Source organism: Microtus pennsylvanicus, chromosome 13 (genome assembly GCF_037038515.1).
Source record: "Microtus pennsylvanicus isolate mMicPen1 chromosome 13, mMicPen1.hap1, whole genome shotgun sequence".
Lineage (NCBI taxonomy): Eukaryota > Metazoa > Chordata > Mammalia > Rodentia > Cricetidae > Microtus > Microtus pennsylvanicus.
The window spans coordinates 24,606,627-24,624,146 of NC_134591.1; the positions used below are offsets into that span (position 1 = coordinate 24,606,627).

The 17,520-nt window shown below is 39.2% G+C and overlaps 1 protein-coding gene across 3 annotated transcripts in view; it reads left to right on the forward strand.

The window, feature by feature from the left end:
* The window catches only part of Dennd4c (DENN domain containing 4C), a 98,654-nt gene that overhangs the window by 10,427 nt on the left and 70,707 nt on the right, over positions 1-17,520 (forward strand). For all 3 annotated transcript variants that reach the window (XM_075945740.1, XM_075945739.1, XM_075945741.1), the window contains exon 2: positions 7,768-8,088. In XM_075945740.1, the coding sequence (XP_075801855.1) occupies positions 7,784-8,088 (305 nt within the window). In that variant the 5' untranslated portion in view covers positions 7,768-7,783. The remainder of the gene's footprint in view (positions 1-7,767; positions 8,089-17,520) is intronic.

Here is a 17,520-nt window from a genome sequence, read left to right on the forward strand (position 1 = left end):
CTTAAGTAGATGAAGGAATAAAAATGTGAGGTGCACATACAGAGAAATAATGTTCAACTGGAAAGTAGGAGTAGTCTGAAGTGGCCGTGGTAGAGAGAGTTAAATGTCTAGTATTTGGGCTTTTCAGAGGACCAGGCAAAGGATAAAAGGACTCCTCAACACAAAACAAAACCAAAAATATATAAAAATAAAGTATAGGCCTGGAGAGGTGGCTCAGCAGTTAAGAGCACTAATGGTACTTCAGAAGACCTGAGTTCAATTCCCAGCACCCACACCAGGCATCTCAAAACAGCCCGTAACTCCAGCTTTAGGGGAATCCAAATACCTGGGTATTTGGCTTTTCATGTGCACATACCCATACACACACACACACACACACACACACACACACACACACACACACACAATGTAATTTTTAAATTTTTACTTATTTTCATATGTATGGATAATATGCCTGCTTGTATATTTGTGCTCTACATATATGCAGTGCCTTTGGAGGCCAGAAGAAGATGTCAGATTTTTTAATTTTTGAACTCTACGTTTTTCTCTGCTCCCCTCGCTGCCTCTCCTCTCCCCTCCCCTTCAACCCTCTCCCATGGTCCCCATGCTTCCAATTTACTCAGGAGTTCTTGTCCTTTTCTATTTCCCATGTAGATTAGATCCATGTATTAAGGTCCTCATTGTTGTCAAGGTTCTCTGGGATTGTGATTTGTAGGCTGGTTTTCTTTGCTTTATGTTTAATAACCACTTATGACTGAGTTACATATGATAATTGTCTTTCTGGGTCTGGGTTACCTCACTCAATATGATGTTTTCTAGATCCATCCATTTTCTTGGAAATTTCAAGATTATTTTTTTCTACTTGGAAGTACTCCATTGTGTAAATGAACCATATATTCCTTATCCATTCTTCGGTCGAGGGGCATTTAGGTTGTTTCCAGGTTCTGGCCATGCTGCTTTGAGCATAGTTGAGCACATGTCCTTGTGGCACGATTGAACATCCTTTGGATATATACCCAAAAGTGGTATTACTGGGTCTTGAGGAAGGTTGTTTCCTATTTTCTGAGAAATCATCACACTGATATCCAAAGGGGCTGTACCAGTTTGCACTCCCACCAGCAATGCAGGAGTGTTCCCTTCACCCCACAACCTCTCCAGCATAAGTTGTCATCAGTGTTTTTGATCTTAGCCATTCTTACAGGTGTAAGATGGAATCTCAGAGTTGTTTTGATTTGCTTTTCTCTGATGACTAAGGATGTTGAACATTTCCTTAAGTGTCTTTCAGCCATTTTAGGTTCCTCTGTTGAGAGTTCTCTATTTAGGTCTGTACTTTATTTTTTTATTGGATTATGTGATCTTTTGGAGTCGAATTTCTTGAGTTCTTTGTATATTTTGGAGATGAGACCTCTGTCTGATGTGGGGTTAGTGAAGATCTTTTCCCATTCTGTAGACTGCCGTTTTGTCTTGTTGACTGTGTCCTTTGCTTTACAGAAGCTTTTCAGTTTCAGGAGGTCCCATTTATTGTTTCTCTCAGTATCTGTGATACTGGGGTTATATTTAGGAAGTGGTCTCCTGTGCCAATGCTTTCAAGTGTACTTCCCACTTTTCTTCTGTGAGGCTCATTGTGGTTGGTTTTATGTTGAGGTCTTTGATCCATTTGGATTTGAGTTTTGTGCAGGTGATAGATATGGATCTATTTTCATTCTTCCCCATGTTGATATCCAGTTATGCCAGCACCATTTGTTAAATATGCTTTCTTTTTTCCATTTGATATTTTCTTGCTTCTTTATCAAAGATCAGGTGTTCAAAGATGTGTGGATTGATATCTGGGTCTTCTATTTGGTTCCATTGGTCTTCCTGTCTGTTCTTATGCCAATACCAGGCTGTTTTCAGTACTGTAGCTCTGTAGTAGAGTTTGAAGTCAGGAATTGTGATGCCTCCAGAAGTTCTTTTATTGTACAGGATTGTTTTGGCTATCCTGGGTTTTTTGCTTTTCCATATGAAGTTGAGTACCATTCTTTTGAGGTCTTTGAAGATTTTTACTGGGATTTTGATGGGCATTGTGTTGATTCTGTAGATTGCTTTTGGTAAGATTGCCATTTTTACTATGTTAATTCTGCCTACCCAGGAGCATGGGAGATCTCCCCACTTTCTGGTGTCTTCTTCAATTTCTTCCTTCAAACATTAAAAGTTCTTGTCATACAAGTCTTCCACTTGTTTGATTAGAGTTACTCTGAGATATTTTATGCTATTTGTGGCTATTGTGAAGGGTGTTGATTCTCTGATTTCTTCCCCAGCCCTTTTATCATGTGTGTACAGGAGGGCTACTGATTTTTCTGAGTTAATCTTGTATCTTGCTACATTACTGAAGGGGTTTATGAGTTGTAGAAGTTCCTTGGTAGAATTTTTGGGCTCGCTTATGTAAACTATCATATCATCAGTGATCAGTGAGAGTTAGACTTTTTCGATTTGTATCCCCTTGATCTCCTTTTGTTGTCTTATTACTCTAGCTAGAACCTAAAGAACTATATTGAAAAGATATGGAAAGAGTGGACAGCCTTGTCTTGTTCCTGATTTCAGTGGGATCGCTGGAAGTTTCCATTTAGTTTGATGTTGGCTGTTGGCTTGCTCTTTATTGCTTTTATTATGTTTAGATATGTTCCTTGTATACCTGCTCTCTCCAAGATCTTTATCACGAAGGGATGTTGTATTTTGTCGAAAACTTTTTTGGCATCTAATGAGATGATCATGTGGTTTTTATTTTTCAGTTTGTTTATTTATGGTGGATTACGTTGACAGATTTTTGTATGTTGAACCATCCTTGCATCTCTGGGATGAAGCTGACTTGCTCATAGTGGATGATGGTTCTGATGTGTTCTTGGATTCGATTTGCCAGTATTTTATTTACTATTTTTGCATCAATGTTCATGAGTGTGATCTGTAATTCTCTTTTTTAGTAATGTCTTTATGTGGTTTGGGTATCAGGGTAATTGTAGCCTCATAAAAAGAATTTGTTCCTTCTGTTTCTATTGTATGGAACTATTTGAGGAGTATTATTATTAGTTCTAAGCTGAAACCATCTGGTCTTGGGCTGTTTTTGGTTGGGATACTTTTGGTGACTTTTTCTATTTCTTTAGCAATTATAGCTCTGTTTAATTTGTTATCTGGTCTTGATTTAATTTTGGTAAGTGATATTTATCCAGAAAGTTGTCCATTTCTTTTAAGTTTTCTAATTTTGTGGAGCACAGGTTTTTCAAATATGACCTAATGATCCTCTCGATTTTCTCTGTATCTCTTGTTATGTTCTCCTTTTCATTTCTGATTTTGTTAATGTGGATATTCTCTCTCTGCCTTTTGGTTAGTTTGGATAGAGGTTTGTCTTGTTGATTTTTCTCAGAAGAACCAACTCTTTGTCTCATTGATTTTTCTTTTTTGGTATTGTTTTCTTTGTTTCTATTTTGTTGACTTCAGCTCTCACTTTATTTCCTGCCATCTAGTTCTCTTAGGTGAGTTTGCTTCTTTTTGTTCTAAGTTTTCAAATGTTCTGTTAATTCACCAGTGTGGAATTTTTTCAGCTTCTTTATGTAGGCATTTAATGCTATGAACTTTCCTAGGAGGAAAGTTTTTTCATTGTGCCCTGTAAATTTGGGTATGTTGTGTGGTCATTTTCATTGAAGTTTAGGAATTCTTTAATTTCTCCCTTGCCCCATTGATGATTCAGGTGAGTATGTCCGATTTTTTTTTTTTTTTTGGATTTTCGAGACAGAGTTTCTCCTTAACTTTTGGTTCCTGTCCTGGAACTAGCTCTTGTAGACCAGGCTGGCCTCGAACTCACAGAGAGCCATCCACCTGCCTCTACCTCCCGAGTGCTGGGATTAAAGGCGTGCCCCACCACCGCCCGGCCATATGTCAGATTTTTTTGAAGCTGGAACTACAGACAGTTCTAAGTTGCCCTGCGTATGCTAGGAATGAACCCAGGTCCTCTGCAAGAGCAGTCAGTGCTCTTCACCTCTGAGCTATCACACCAGCCCCCCAATAAATCTTTAAAAAATAAAAGAGGCAGAGGCAAGTCAATCTCCAGCAAGTCAGCTTGGTCTGCTATAAAGTTCTGTGCAGCTAGGGTTACATAATACCACTCTGTTTCAAACAACAACAACAACAACACAACTTCTTTAACCTTTCATTTTCCTCTCCTGTCTCCCTCCCACTCCTACTGATCCTTTTTGTTTACTGCTCTAGTTGGCAGGTGAACCTGGGAGAGAGGGCCTAAAATGGGGCTGACTCAAGTCTCTTGCAATAGCCAGCTTTATTCAGAGCATCAGACAATTTATGCTCAGAGAGTTAAGAAGAATCACCCGAATAAAGCATATAATCAGAAGGACAAGCTGTACATGTTTTTCAGGAGAGGCATATGAATAGTAACAGGTGAAGTAAACTCACTCCTATCTCTCATACTTGGGAGGAACACGAAAACACATTCCAAGAACAATTCTGTGTTTTAAAGAAATTGAGATCACAAGACTCTTGTCTTGTTTTTTTTTTTTTTTGGACTTTTCTCACAAGTGCTCAGAATTCTCACATGACTCTATTCTTGGACTGTGTTCTGACACCCTTCTTCCAAATTAGCAACTCTTTTATTTTGTCTTTTTGTTTGTTTTTGTTTTTTAAGACAGAGTTTCCCTTTGTAGCTTTGGAGCCTGTTCTGGAACTAGCTCTTGTAGACCAGACTGGCCTCGAATTCACAGAGATCCACCTGAGTGCTGGGATTAAAGACAGGTGCTATCACCTCCAGTCTTATTTTGTCTTTTTTAAAGGCCTATTTATTTTGTGTATTTGAGTGCTTGTATTAATATGCACCATGTGTGTGCCTGGTCCCTGCAGAGGTCAGACGGTATCAGGTCTCCTGGAACTGGGAACCAAATTTGGGTACTTCGTAAGAACAGTAAGTGCTCTTAACCACTGAGCTATTGCTCCAACCGCCCCTACTCCTTATGCTGCTGTCATGCTAAAACGATCCCTTGGGATTTAGGGCAATAATCACAAGATAGCAGTTTTACTCTGGCTAGTTGACTAGTGTTGAAGGAGCAGCGGGGCTGCGTCCCACACCTGGCCGCCCGCATGGCTTATGTCCCGAAATAATTACATGGATACTGTATTCTTTTAAACACCGCTTGGCCCATTAGCTCTAGCCTCTTATTGGCTAGCTCTTACATACTGATCTAACCCATTTCTAATAATCTGTGTAGCTCACAAGGTGGCTTACCAGGGAAGATCTTAAACTGCGACTGTCTGGAGTGGGAGAATCATGGCGACTGCCTGACTCAGCTTCTTTCTCCCAGCATTCTGTTCTGTCTACTCCACCTACCTAATTTTCTGTCCTATCAGAGGCCAAGCAGTTTCTTTATTACTTAACCAATAAAACAACAGATAGAAAGATGACCCTCTTCCATCAGATTAGAAGTAGAACTTGTTATTTTTAATATGTTATTATATGTTTGGTATTGAATGAAAAATATATGTAATTTGAAGAAATTCAATAATTTGAAGAAATTCCATTATGCAAGAATATTTGTCTTAAAATAAATTGGACGTAAAAGTGAGATGGCATATATAAAAGACGTACATGATTAGAAATAAGGAATTTTTAAACAAAGTGGGGTTCATTGAGAGGATCAAAAAGTAATTTAGAAGACATTTGGGATAGTCCAAAAATGAAGATAAAACATGATAGACTCTAAATGCACATAAAACAGCAGAGAAATGGAGTATCTGTCATTAAATTACTCCATTAAAAAGTTCTGTACCCTTATGCCCAGCAAGGAGTTTTGAATATAATCAAAATATGCTATACACATGTATGAAAATGTCATAATGAAACCTATTTTGTGAATAATTGATACATGTTAATAAAAACTTAGAAAAGACAATAATATAGATAAAATGTACAGCTCCTACTTGAAATGTATAAATCTTGCCGGGCAGTGGTGGCGCATGCCTTTAATCCCAGCACTCGGGAGGCAGAGGCAGGTGGATCTCTGTGAGTTCGAGGCCAGCCTGGTCTACAAGAGCTAGTTCCAGGACAGGCTCCAAAGCCACAGAGAAACCCTGTTTCGATAAACCAAAAAAAAAAAAGTATAAATCTTGGAGGGGGACAGGGGCCAAGAGTCCTTACCCTTAACTGAGGAGCTATTGACAACTGATGAACACTGGCGGACAGAGAGTTAATTTTCTTCTAAGGGTTGTAGCTCCTGGCAGGTTAACACACTGCAGTGGATGGCCTCACATCCCTGAGTATGTGGGCAGTGCAAATTGGAAAAGACACCAAGTCAGGTGGTGGGAAGGAAATTCAGGGTAGATCTGGGAGGAGTCAAATCAACAGCTGGGATTAAATATGATCTCAAACTATATTGTATGATATTCTGAAATAATGAAATCAAATATCCTCAAAGACACAAATATATACACTTGGGAAATCATTGCAAAATCAAGGTAGTGAAGATATCCATCCATATCCCAAGTTTCCTCCTTCTTCACTATTTTCTCCTGATATTGTCTTTTATCATATAACCTCTAAAATTAATAAATAAATTAGTTAATTGAGAAAACCCTTTACAGGGTTTCTCTGTATAGCCCTGGCTGTCCTGGAACTCCTTCTGTATGCCAGTCTGTCCTTGAACTCAGAGATCCACTTGCTGTTCTTCCCAAATGGTTGGATTAAAGATTTATGCTACCATGCCAGGCATGCATATATATATATATGTATATATATATATATACATATATACATATATGTGAGATTTTTTAAAAATGTGTGTGTTTTTCTTACAAGTATGTCTTTGCTTTACATTCATGCAGTACCCTTAAAGGCCAGAAGAGGGCGTCAGATCCCCCTGAGATGTGAGTTATAGATGATTTTGAGCCACCATGTGGGGTGCTGGGAACTGAATCCAGGACCTCTGGAAGAGTAGCTAGTGTTTTTAACCACTGAGACATCTTTCCAACAAGTTTATAAAATTTATATGGGTATGTTGGTGCACACTTTTAATCCCACCACTGGGGAGGTAGATGCGAATGGATCTCTATGACTTCGAGGCTAGCCTGGCATACATGAATTCTATGCCAGCCAGCCCCCCCCCCCCTTCTCTTTCTTTCTCTGTGTTCTGGTTGCTGTCACATCATTTTACTCATCCATATTATTACCTGGATCAACAGCTCTTAAATCTTTAATGAATAGTCATGTGTATGCGTGCATGTTTGTGGGTAGGTGTGTGTATGAGTGCATGCCATATTGTGAGTGTGGAGATCAGAGGACAGCTTGCAGGGGAGTTGACTTTCTCCCGCTGTGGATTTCAGGTATCCAGCTGAGGTCGTTAGGATTTTGAGGCAGATGTTTTACCTCTTGAGCCATCTCAATGGCCCCCTTTTCCGGGTTTTGGAACAGGGTCTTATTGTGTAGTGCTAGCCTTAAAATCCTCCTGCTTTAGCCTTCCAAGTGCTAGTATTACAGATTGAGCCACCACACCCAGCTGTTGTAGTAAATAAGAGCTATAGGTACATGAAATGACTGTAGTTGTGTTGGAAATGTACCAGACCTACTTTTTTTTTTAAATTTAGGTAAAAGCTGATAAGATGATAAAACCTTACAGATTGAAGTTTGATTGTAAATCTGAGAAGTATGGTAGTTGGTTATTCCTAATTTAAGGATGCCTTAATTTTGATCAGTATAAAGTATTTCCAGCCATTGATTTCATTTCTTTTCTGTTTTAGGAAACAGATAGCAGTCATGATAGAAGACAAAGGACCAAGAGTGACAGACTACTTTGTTGTGGCAGGTCTCACGGATACATCAACTCTTCTAGATCAAGAAGTAAACCGTATAGATACTAAATCAACTGGCCCTAAAGCTCCAATCACAGACATTGCAGTTATTATCAAGTCAGCTGGGGAAGCTGTACCCGAAGGGTACACCTGTGTTGAAGCCACTCCGTCAGCACTCCAAGCAAACTTGAACTATGGAAGTCTGAAAAGCCCAGAGCTTTTCCTGTGTTATAAGAGAGGGAGAGATAAACCTCCCCTTACAGATATTGGGTATGATCACTTTCTTTTGCAATGGTAAAGGGAATTAAATTTGTTTAAAAATAAGAAGGTATATAGTAGTAGAAATTTGAACTTTCTGGTAGTTGTTATTTTTTATTTCAAGATTAAGTTCAAGGATATATTGCATGTCTATACATACTCTTGATTAGTTATATAAATGTGAAGTGCTATGATAAAAGACACTGTATATATATTTGGAAGCCAAGTGTGGTGACCTGTACATGTACTCCAAAGCACTTAGAAGGTAGAGACAAGATTAGAAATCGGAGTCCATCCTTGTCTGTATACTAGGTTCAAGGCCAGTCTGGGCTACAAGAGATCCTGTCTCAAATATTGCTCTTAGGGGAACTCATTTCTCCTCTCTTCCTTTCTAAATTGGGAACTGGAGATGGGCCTGGTTTGCCCAATGCATATGAGTTTGTAGGTTCAATTCTCAGGACTGCTTTAAAAGAAAGAAAGAAAAAAGTGAAAAAATGGTTCCCCCCAAAGATATTAGGGGGCTGGAGAGATAGCTCTACTCTTCCAGAGGTCCTGGCTTATACCCAGCACTCACATGGCCACTCACACCTGTCAGTAACAGGGGATTCTCATACCCTCATACTGATATAAGTAAAAATAAATACATCACAGTTGTGAAGTATTTTGTCAATGAAGTCAGTGAAGATTTCTTTGTTACTGTTACTGCTAAAAAGACTTTATTTCAGAAATTTGTGTTGATACTTTCCTATGAAAATTATGCTGCTTTATAATCCCCTAGTGATTTATCATGTGTGGATATTTTTGTTTGTTTGTTTCTAGTCAATCATTTTATTATAGCATCCATCCTCTGGTCCCATCTGAGATGTAGCTATAGCTTTGTTCTCTAGTGGAGTTTTATTTTTTGGAGGGGAAAGATCATTTCATTCTAGGTCCTCCTAAAAATCTTTTTTTAAATTTATTTATTAAAGATTTCTGCCTCCTCCCCGCCACCGCCTCCCATTTCCCTCCCCCTCCCCCAACCAAGTCCCCCTCCCTCGTCAGCCCAAAGAGCAATCAGGGTTCCCTGCCCTGTGGGGAGTCCAAGGACCACCCACCTCCATCCAGGTCTAGTAAGGTGAGCATCCAAACTGCCTAGGCTCCCACAAAGCCAGTACATGCAGTAGGATCAAAAACCCATTGCCGTTGTTCTTGAGTTGTCAGTAGTCCTCTCATGTGTGGATATTATATTGAAGTGTTGTGTTTATTATAAAACTACCCCTAGTAAAAACTGATGGTAGAGCCAGGTGGCCTTAGAGGTACTCGCATGTGATTCTGGTAGGACTCAGGGCTGTTTTGGCTACATATCTGGTTTGATGGATTACATGAAGGCCTGTCTCAGAACCACCCCCACCCCCAGCACCATACATAAAAGGATTGTAGATATTTAGCTATTTGAGAGCACCCTGACGAGTATTTTTAGGTTCAGTTTGTCTCTTATACAAAACATGCAATTTTCACGGAGATTACATTAAACAGTTTTGGGGCGCATATGTAAGTAGTGTACTCCCCTGCTTCTGTGGGTTCATTAGCCTTCTGCTTGCTTGGGCTTTGTTATGCTTTATTGGAAAATACAAGATGATGTCGCCTGGAAATGTACATAGTTTCACCTTCCTGTACAGTTTGGATAGTTTTATTTCATAGTAGCCATTTGGTCTCAATCCTGATTCTTTTTTTTTTTTTTGACTGTTCATAAAACATTTTTATTATTTTCCAGTATGTGTAAAACATTAAAGGATATTTTGTATCAGAGATTGGTGGTAAAAAATAAATAATCTGTAATTAATTTTTAAGTAAACATTTCAAGTTAACACATGTACCATGGAATTCTATGCACTCGGGCTTCTTCAATGCTAGTTGTCACAGTGGCACACAGAGAAAAAATTCTTAATGCTTTGGTGGGATTAAATTCAATCCTGATTCTAAGGGAAAAGTTTTAAGGTTTTATTATTGAAAATATTAATTCTAAGTTTTTTATAAATGCCATTTTGGTCTTTTTGTTTGCATTTATGACATTTCTATGCTTGTATATAGTGTACTTGGCTCATTTGCCTCTGTCCCCCTCCCCAGTGATCCTGCTGTTATTCACAAATAGTCTGTCTTCTTTCATGTCATTGTTCTGTTCTGTGCTAGTGTATCCAAGGTGTGTGTGTGTGCGCACGCATGCATGCATGCATGTGTTTTATGTGTGTGTTAACACACATGGTATGCATGTGGGGTCATGATGGGGTCATGGAGCAACTTCTTCCACCATTGTAGGTTTCAGGGATCCAACTCAAGTTGTTGGACTTGCTAGCAGGTATACATATCACTGGCTCTCATGATTCTCTGCCCCTCCCCCCAAGTCAGGATTTCAGTATGACTGGCCTGGAATATGGTGTATAGACCAGGCTGACCTCAAACTCATAAAGATTTGCTGCCTCTGCCTCCTGAGCTCTGTGATGTGCTACTATATGCCATTTTGTTTTGTATTATGTGTTTGTTCATTTTGTGTGCATGTACGTACACACAGAAGTCAAAAAATAACTTGAGAGAGTCAGCTTTCTCTTTTTGTCATGACTTAATGATTGAGCTCAGTTTGTTAGGATTAATGGCAGGGGTCTCTACCTGCTGAGACTTAAGTTTTGAGACAGGATCTTGTGTATACCAGGCTGACTTCAAACTTGCTGTATAGCTGAAGATGGTCTTACACTCGATCCTTCTGCCTCTACCTCCCCAGTGTTAAGAATGAACTTGTGTGTGACTTTCACACACACACACTTCTTCATATAAATTTAGATTATGCACGTGTGAGAAAATGAGTGACGTTTGTTTTTCTGATTCTGGCTCCAATTCTGGTAGATAATGGCCACTTGTATGCAATACTCTACAAATGAGATAATTTCATTCATCATGGCAGAATAAAATTCCATTGTGTTTCTGTACTGCATTTTTTCATTTTATCCATGCATCTGTTGATGGGCACCTAGCCTTTTGTCACCCGTTGACTGTTGTGAGTAGTGCTGTGATAAGCACGAGTATGCAGCGTGTCGCTGTAGTATGCCTGCTTTGATTCCTTTGGGTGTACACCCAAGAGGGGGCTAACAAGGTAGTGTACTAGTTCTGTTTTTAACTTTTTGAGCAACTTCCATATTGATTTCCATGGTGGCAGGAATAACTTAGATTACCACTAACAGCTTAAGAAGGTTCCTTTCCCCCTTATTCTTGCATTATTTAAGTTTTCTTGACTATAGTCATTTTTACTGGAGTGAAATGGAAACTTTAAAAAAGATTATTAGATTTACTTGTGTTTGTGTATGTGTGTTGGGGGGGTGCCACAGTGTACACGCAGCGGTGAGAGGACGTGTGTAAGTCAGTTCTCTTCTTCCATGTAGATCCTGGCTGTCAAGCTTAGGTCATCAGGCTTGGTGGCATGTACTGGGCCATTAATTGACTCTTGGTTCATTACCCCAAGCATTTTCTTTGTTATACCGCTTTTAATTTCATGCAGTCATGATTGTCAATTCTTACTATTATTTCTTGAGCTATTGGGTCTTATTGAGAAGATCATTAACTGTGTGTCCCCAAGTGCTTTCATTTAGTACTTTCAGTGTTTAATATCTTATATTTTAACATGTAATATATTTTAAATTGATTTTTGCACAGGGTAAGAAATTTCATTCCTCTGTGTATGGTTTTGAATTTTTATTGGTAGCATTTATTGAAGAAGTTTTCTTTTTTCCTGGTGTGTGTTTTTGACATCTTTGTCAAGCATCAGGGAGTTGAAGCTGCATGGGTTCATTTCTAGGTCTTGTATTCTTTCTTTTCTTAAATTACTTATTTTTATTTTTATGTTCATTGGTATTTTGCCTGTGCAAGGGTGTTGGGAACTGTAGTTAGAGACAGTTGTGAATTTTCATGAGGGTGCTAGAAATTGAGCTCGGGTTCGCTGGAAGAACTGTCAGTGCTTCTAACTGCTGAGCCATCTCTCCATCCCTGTATTCTACTATTCTAGTATCTGCTTTTGTGGCAAAGTATAAGCATAGATCATATGGTCTGCAAATAGGGGTAATTTGAATTCTTTCTTTTCTATTTGTATCCCTTTTATTTACATTATTTTCTTACATTATTGCTTTGGGTAATAATAAGTTTAGCACTTAATTGTATGATTGAGAAAAAGAGTTGACATTCATGTCCATTGTCTGGCTTTACAGGAAAGTCTTCTCGTATTTTTCCCCGATGTAATATTAGCTCTTGGTTTATATAAAGAGTACCTGCTATTATTTATTCTTAGATTTTTGCTATTACAATTTTTTCTTTTTATTTCTTTCATTAATTTATTAATCCATCCACTCATTTATTTGTTTGTTTATTTTTTGAGATAGGGTCTTACTAGGTTACCTTGTCTGACCTGGAATTCACAATGATCCACTTTCCTCTGCTTCAGGAGTGCTAGAATTAAAGATGCATGTCACTATGCCCAGCTTCTTCAGGGCTTTTATTATGAAGAGATGTTGAGTTTGGGCAAAGGCCTTTTTTTTTAAATCCATTGTGATGATCATTTGATTTTGTGCTTTATATATGTCCTACATCATGTTTATTGACTTGCATATGTTGAATCATCCATTCCTGTCTGTAATGAAATCAAGTTGATTGTGGTTTTTTTGTTGTTGTTACTTTTGTGTGTATATTGTATGCTTGTCCATATGCAAGCACTGCTCGTGTGCTGCAGTGAGCTTGTGGGTGGCCACACAGCATTCCAGAGTTGGTCCTCTCCTTCCACCATGTATTACAGAGATTCAGCTGGTTTTAATTGGTAGCTCAGGTTTGAAACCCACTCTGTGGCCCAGGTTGGCCTTGAACTGCTTCTGACATTTAAAATTGTGATTACAGTGTGCACCACCATTATCTGTCTTGTTCTTGCTTATCTAAGACTGGGGCGTACCATTTATTTGAGATCTCTCTCTGATTCTGGTTTTTAACTTCATCCATACGTCCATCTGTCTGTCTGTCCATCTGTCCATCTATCCAGTGCTGTGTATATATGTGTGTGTGTGAGAGTGGACACATATTAGTGGTATGTGAATGAAAAAAAGAAATAAAAAGGAAAGGGCATGACTGCTCCTAGGTATGGTGGAGGAGAAAGTTTATTACGATATGTGGGAGAGCACAGTCAGAGGCAGGGATACCTGGGAGAGTCTGGAATGGACATGACCAGACTGAGCTGGGCCATGTGAGGAGAGGGAGGGGAAAGGGAGAGGAGAGAGAGGGGAACCAGGTGCAGCAGCCAGGAGGCCAAAGGTACAAAAAGGGGCAGGAAACCAAAATGTCCAGATTATATATGGAAGAGCCTCTGGGGAGGGGCAGCCCAGCCCCTGGGCTGGAGAGTTCAGGGTAGAGGCTGGGGTATCCTCCCATCTGTACCCAGTAACAGGTAGGGACTGATGGCTGCTGGGAGAAGCTGACTGCCAGGTCTGCCTTGATATGTTAAATAAGCACCCTAGTCATTTGTTCTGGGTTTGAAACTTAACAATGTGCATCTGGAGATCACTGAACTATGTTGCTACCCTTGATTTTTTTATTATTATCTTTCTTTAGAACTACCTTTGCTATATTCCAAAGGTCTGGTAAATTATATGTACTACTTCCTACCCCCATCCCCACACAAGACTTACATTAATTATAAACTGTTGGCCTATTAGCTCAATCTTATTATTAACTAGCTCTTAGAATTTAAATTAAGCCATAATTCTTGTCTATGTTTAACCATGTGACTTGGTACCTTTTTTCAGTCAGGCATTCTCATCTTGCTTCTTCTGTGTCTGGCTTGTAACTAACTGACTCTCCACCTTTCCTCTTCCCAGAATTTGCTTAGTCTGATTGCCCCGCTTATACTTCCTGCCTACCTACTATGTTTTATTTGGTCAGTATGAGTGACAAATCTTTACAGTGTACAAGAGCATTATCCCTGTGTTTGTAGTTTATATTGCTATTGATATTTCCTTTTTGCTTCATTTTCTGGGTTGCTGAGTATTAAATCCAAAGCAGTATACATGATGACATGTGCTCTAATACTGAGTGAGCAACATATACAGCCCCTGTACTTTTGAGACAGGGCCTCACTATGTAGATCAAGCTGGCCTGGAACTTTCTGTGATGACCCAATCCCTCTTACTTTGGCCTCCTGAATTCTTGAATTACTGTCAGTCTATTGGTATTAATTTTTCCCTTTTTTTCTGATATAGTCTGATAATATACTAGAAAATTATTTCAATTTTTGTTTTGTTAAAACTTGGCTAAAAAAAATAAAATTAGGTATTGTGGTGCATGTCTGTAGGTGGACTTTTCTGTCCCACTTGCCAACTCCCAAATAACTACACGGTGTAGTTGGAGACTGCTCTTTTGTTTCCCAGCTGCCCTGACCCAAAATAACCATACAGAAACTGTATTAATTAAGACATTGCTTGGCCTATTAGCTTATGCATATTTCTAGCTAACTCTTACATCTTAAATTAACCCATTTCTATTAATCTGTATATTTCCACATGGTTGTGGCCTACCAGTAAGGTTCCATCTGGCATCTGCCTCCTGTGGAGACTAACCGGCTTCTCCTGACTCCGCCTACTCTCTCCTCTATCTGCTTGGAATTCCCGCCTTGCCCTATTCTGTGCTGCAGTAGGTCCAAAGTAGCTTCTTTGTTAACCAGTGGCATTCACTGCATGTAGAGGGGAATCCCACATCAACGTGGAGACTTCTTATTTATTAATTATGAAAGCTTGACTGACAGCTTAGGCTTGTTTTTAACTAGCTCTTATAACTTAAATTAACTTATTTCTATTAATTTGCTTTCTGCCTCGTGGCTTTATTATCTTTATGCTGTACTGTCCATGCTGCTTCCCCCATGCCTGACTGGCAGCTCCGCCCTCTTCCCGCCCTCTTCCCGGTGTTCTCTCTGCTCTGAAAACCCTGCCTAGCTATTCACAACTTATTAAACCAGTCTGGATGACACATATTCACAGTGTATAAAAAGATTATTCCACAACACATGCCTTTAATCCCACTTGCAGAGGCAGGTGAAGGGTGGATTTCTGTGAGTCTGAGGCCAGCCTGGTCTACAGAGTAAGTTTCAGGACAGCCAGAGATACATAATAGAGACAAAGTTCACAGGATGCTGAAGTGAATATTATACAGCTGTTAGATGACATTCTGCAGAATTTTTCTGTCTGATTTATGGTACAGTTTAAATCTGAAGTTTGTTGATTTGGTGTATCTGCTGATGAAAGAACAGTATTTCAGTACCCCATATTATATCTGGTCTTATCTATCCCTTGTGTTCAGTAGTGTTTGGGTATTTATGACTATTTAATTTATTTATTCATTTTTCTATTTCTCTCTGTGTGTACAATGTATCTTGTTTGTTGGATACTTGTGTGCTCCTGTTCACATAATGGAGGCCAGAATAGGGTGTAGGGTAGCTTACTCAGTTTCCTCCAATTCCTTTGAGAAGCAGGGTCTCTCCCTGAACCTGGAACTTGTGTTTTCTCAGCTGGATGGACCCAGGAAACCCTGATGATCTTTCAGTCTATCTACCTCTGAGTTGCGGTTACAGGTGTGAGGATGCTGGCTCTTGCATTGATACTGGGATCGGAACTCTAGTCCTAAGGATTGTTGTGAAGGAAGCACTCTTAGCCACTAGCTGTCTCCCCAGCCCCCAACTTTAATTGTAATTTGGTAGCTTGTTCTTTCTGATAGTATGTAAGGACTTGATATTTTCTAAATAATTTCGACTTGAAGTCTGAATTAATATAGGTAGTCCTGCTTGCTTTCAGATTCTCTTTTCTTGGAGTATTGCTTTATATCATTCCACTTTCCATCAGTGTGTTTTTGAGTGTTTTGCATACAACAAACAGTTGACTCTTATTTTTAATGCCCTCAGCCATTGTAGACCAGTATGTCCTTGAACGCAGAGATCTGCCTGCCTCCCAAGTTCTGGAAGTAAAGACATGCACCATCACCACCTGGCTGTTTTCTTAATTCTCATGTATTTTTTTGCTTAATGTTTTATGAATGCAGGAATAGTGAATTAATTGCCTTACTCTGAACAGCTGTTTGTAACTCCAGTCCCAAGGGATCTGATGCCCTCTTCTGGCTTCCGAGGGTACTGAATATGCATGGTGCACAGACATACTTGCAGGCAAAACACTCATCCACATAAAGTGAAAATAAGAAAATCAGAAAAATGGGTAGACTTACAGCCCTACACGGCTGTGATCCATAAGCTTCTGCATACTTATTTTGAGTTTTAAATTTAAGGCTTATCTTTTTAAATCTCTCTGTCTGCATCTGCCGTATGCATGTAGGTGCCTGACGGGGCTAGAAGAGAGTGTTGGAAATCCTGGAGTTGGGTTTCAGGTGGTTGTGATCTGATGTAGATCTGGGAACCTAATGGGTCCTATGAAAGAGCAGTACATGCTTTAACCTCTGAGCCTGCTCTCCAGCCCCTCATTGTTGTTTCTGTTCACTTAGTTGCTGATAGAGTCTTGATTTAAATTGCTAGGCCTTTAGAATAGATGTTAATATTTGGTTGACCTTTTAAGAGCTTTGTGTAACTAATGTTGACAGATTACTCACACATTTACTCAGTTTTTTTAAGTGTATCTAGAGAATTGTGCAGCAGTCACTATAATCCATTTTAGAATATTTTTATCTCCCCCAAAAGAAACCCTGTACCTAATTGGCAGGCACTTGCTAATGTTCTGATTTCCCTCTACTCTTAGGAAGTTACTATTCTGCTTTCTGTCTCCGAACACCTGCCTCTTCTGGGCACATCATATAAATGCAGTCCTACTAGGCATGCTTTTCTAAATTGCCTTCCTTCACTTGACAAGGGTGGGCTTTTCCATATAGTCCATTGTTTTAATTGCTGGACAGTAGTAGTTTCTTGTGAATGTTCATATTTTGTCTTCAATAGTTAGTGGGCATTTGATTTCCCCCTCCACATTTTGGCTACTATAATGATTTACGAGCATTTGTGTTTTTATTTGTCTTGGTTATATACCCATAGTAGACTGCTTGCTTCTATGGAAGTTTTTGAAGACGTATCAAACTGTTTTCTAAATCAAGTACTTTTCATCAGTAGTATATGAGGATTCATTTTTTTTGTACATCCTACCAATACTTATTTGTCTTTAAAAAATGTGTATCTCTCTCTCTGTATCTGTGTGTATGTATGTATGTGTGTATATATATATATATACATACACACACACATACATATCTGTATGTGTTCAGATGCTCTTGGGGGCCAGGAGGAGGCATCAGATCTGGAGCTTGAGTTTTAGTGGCAGTGAATTATCTGACATGATTGCTGGGATCTGAGTAGCAAGTGCTCTTATCTGCAGAGCATCTCTCTAGTTCTCTTATTTGTCT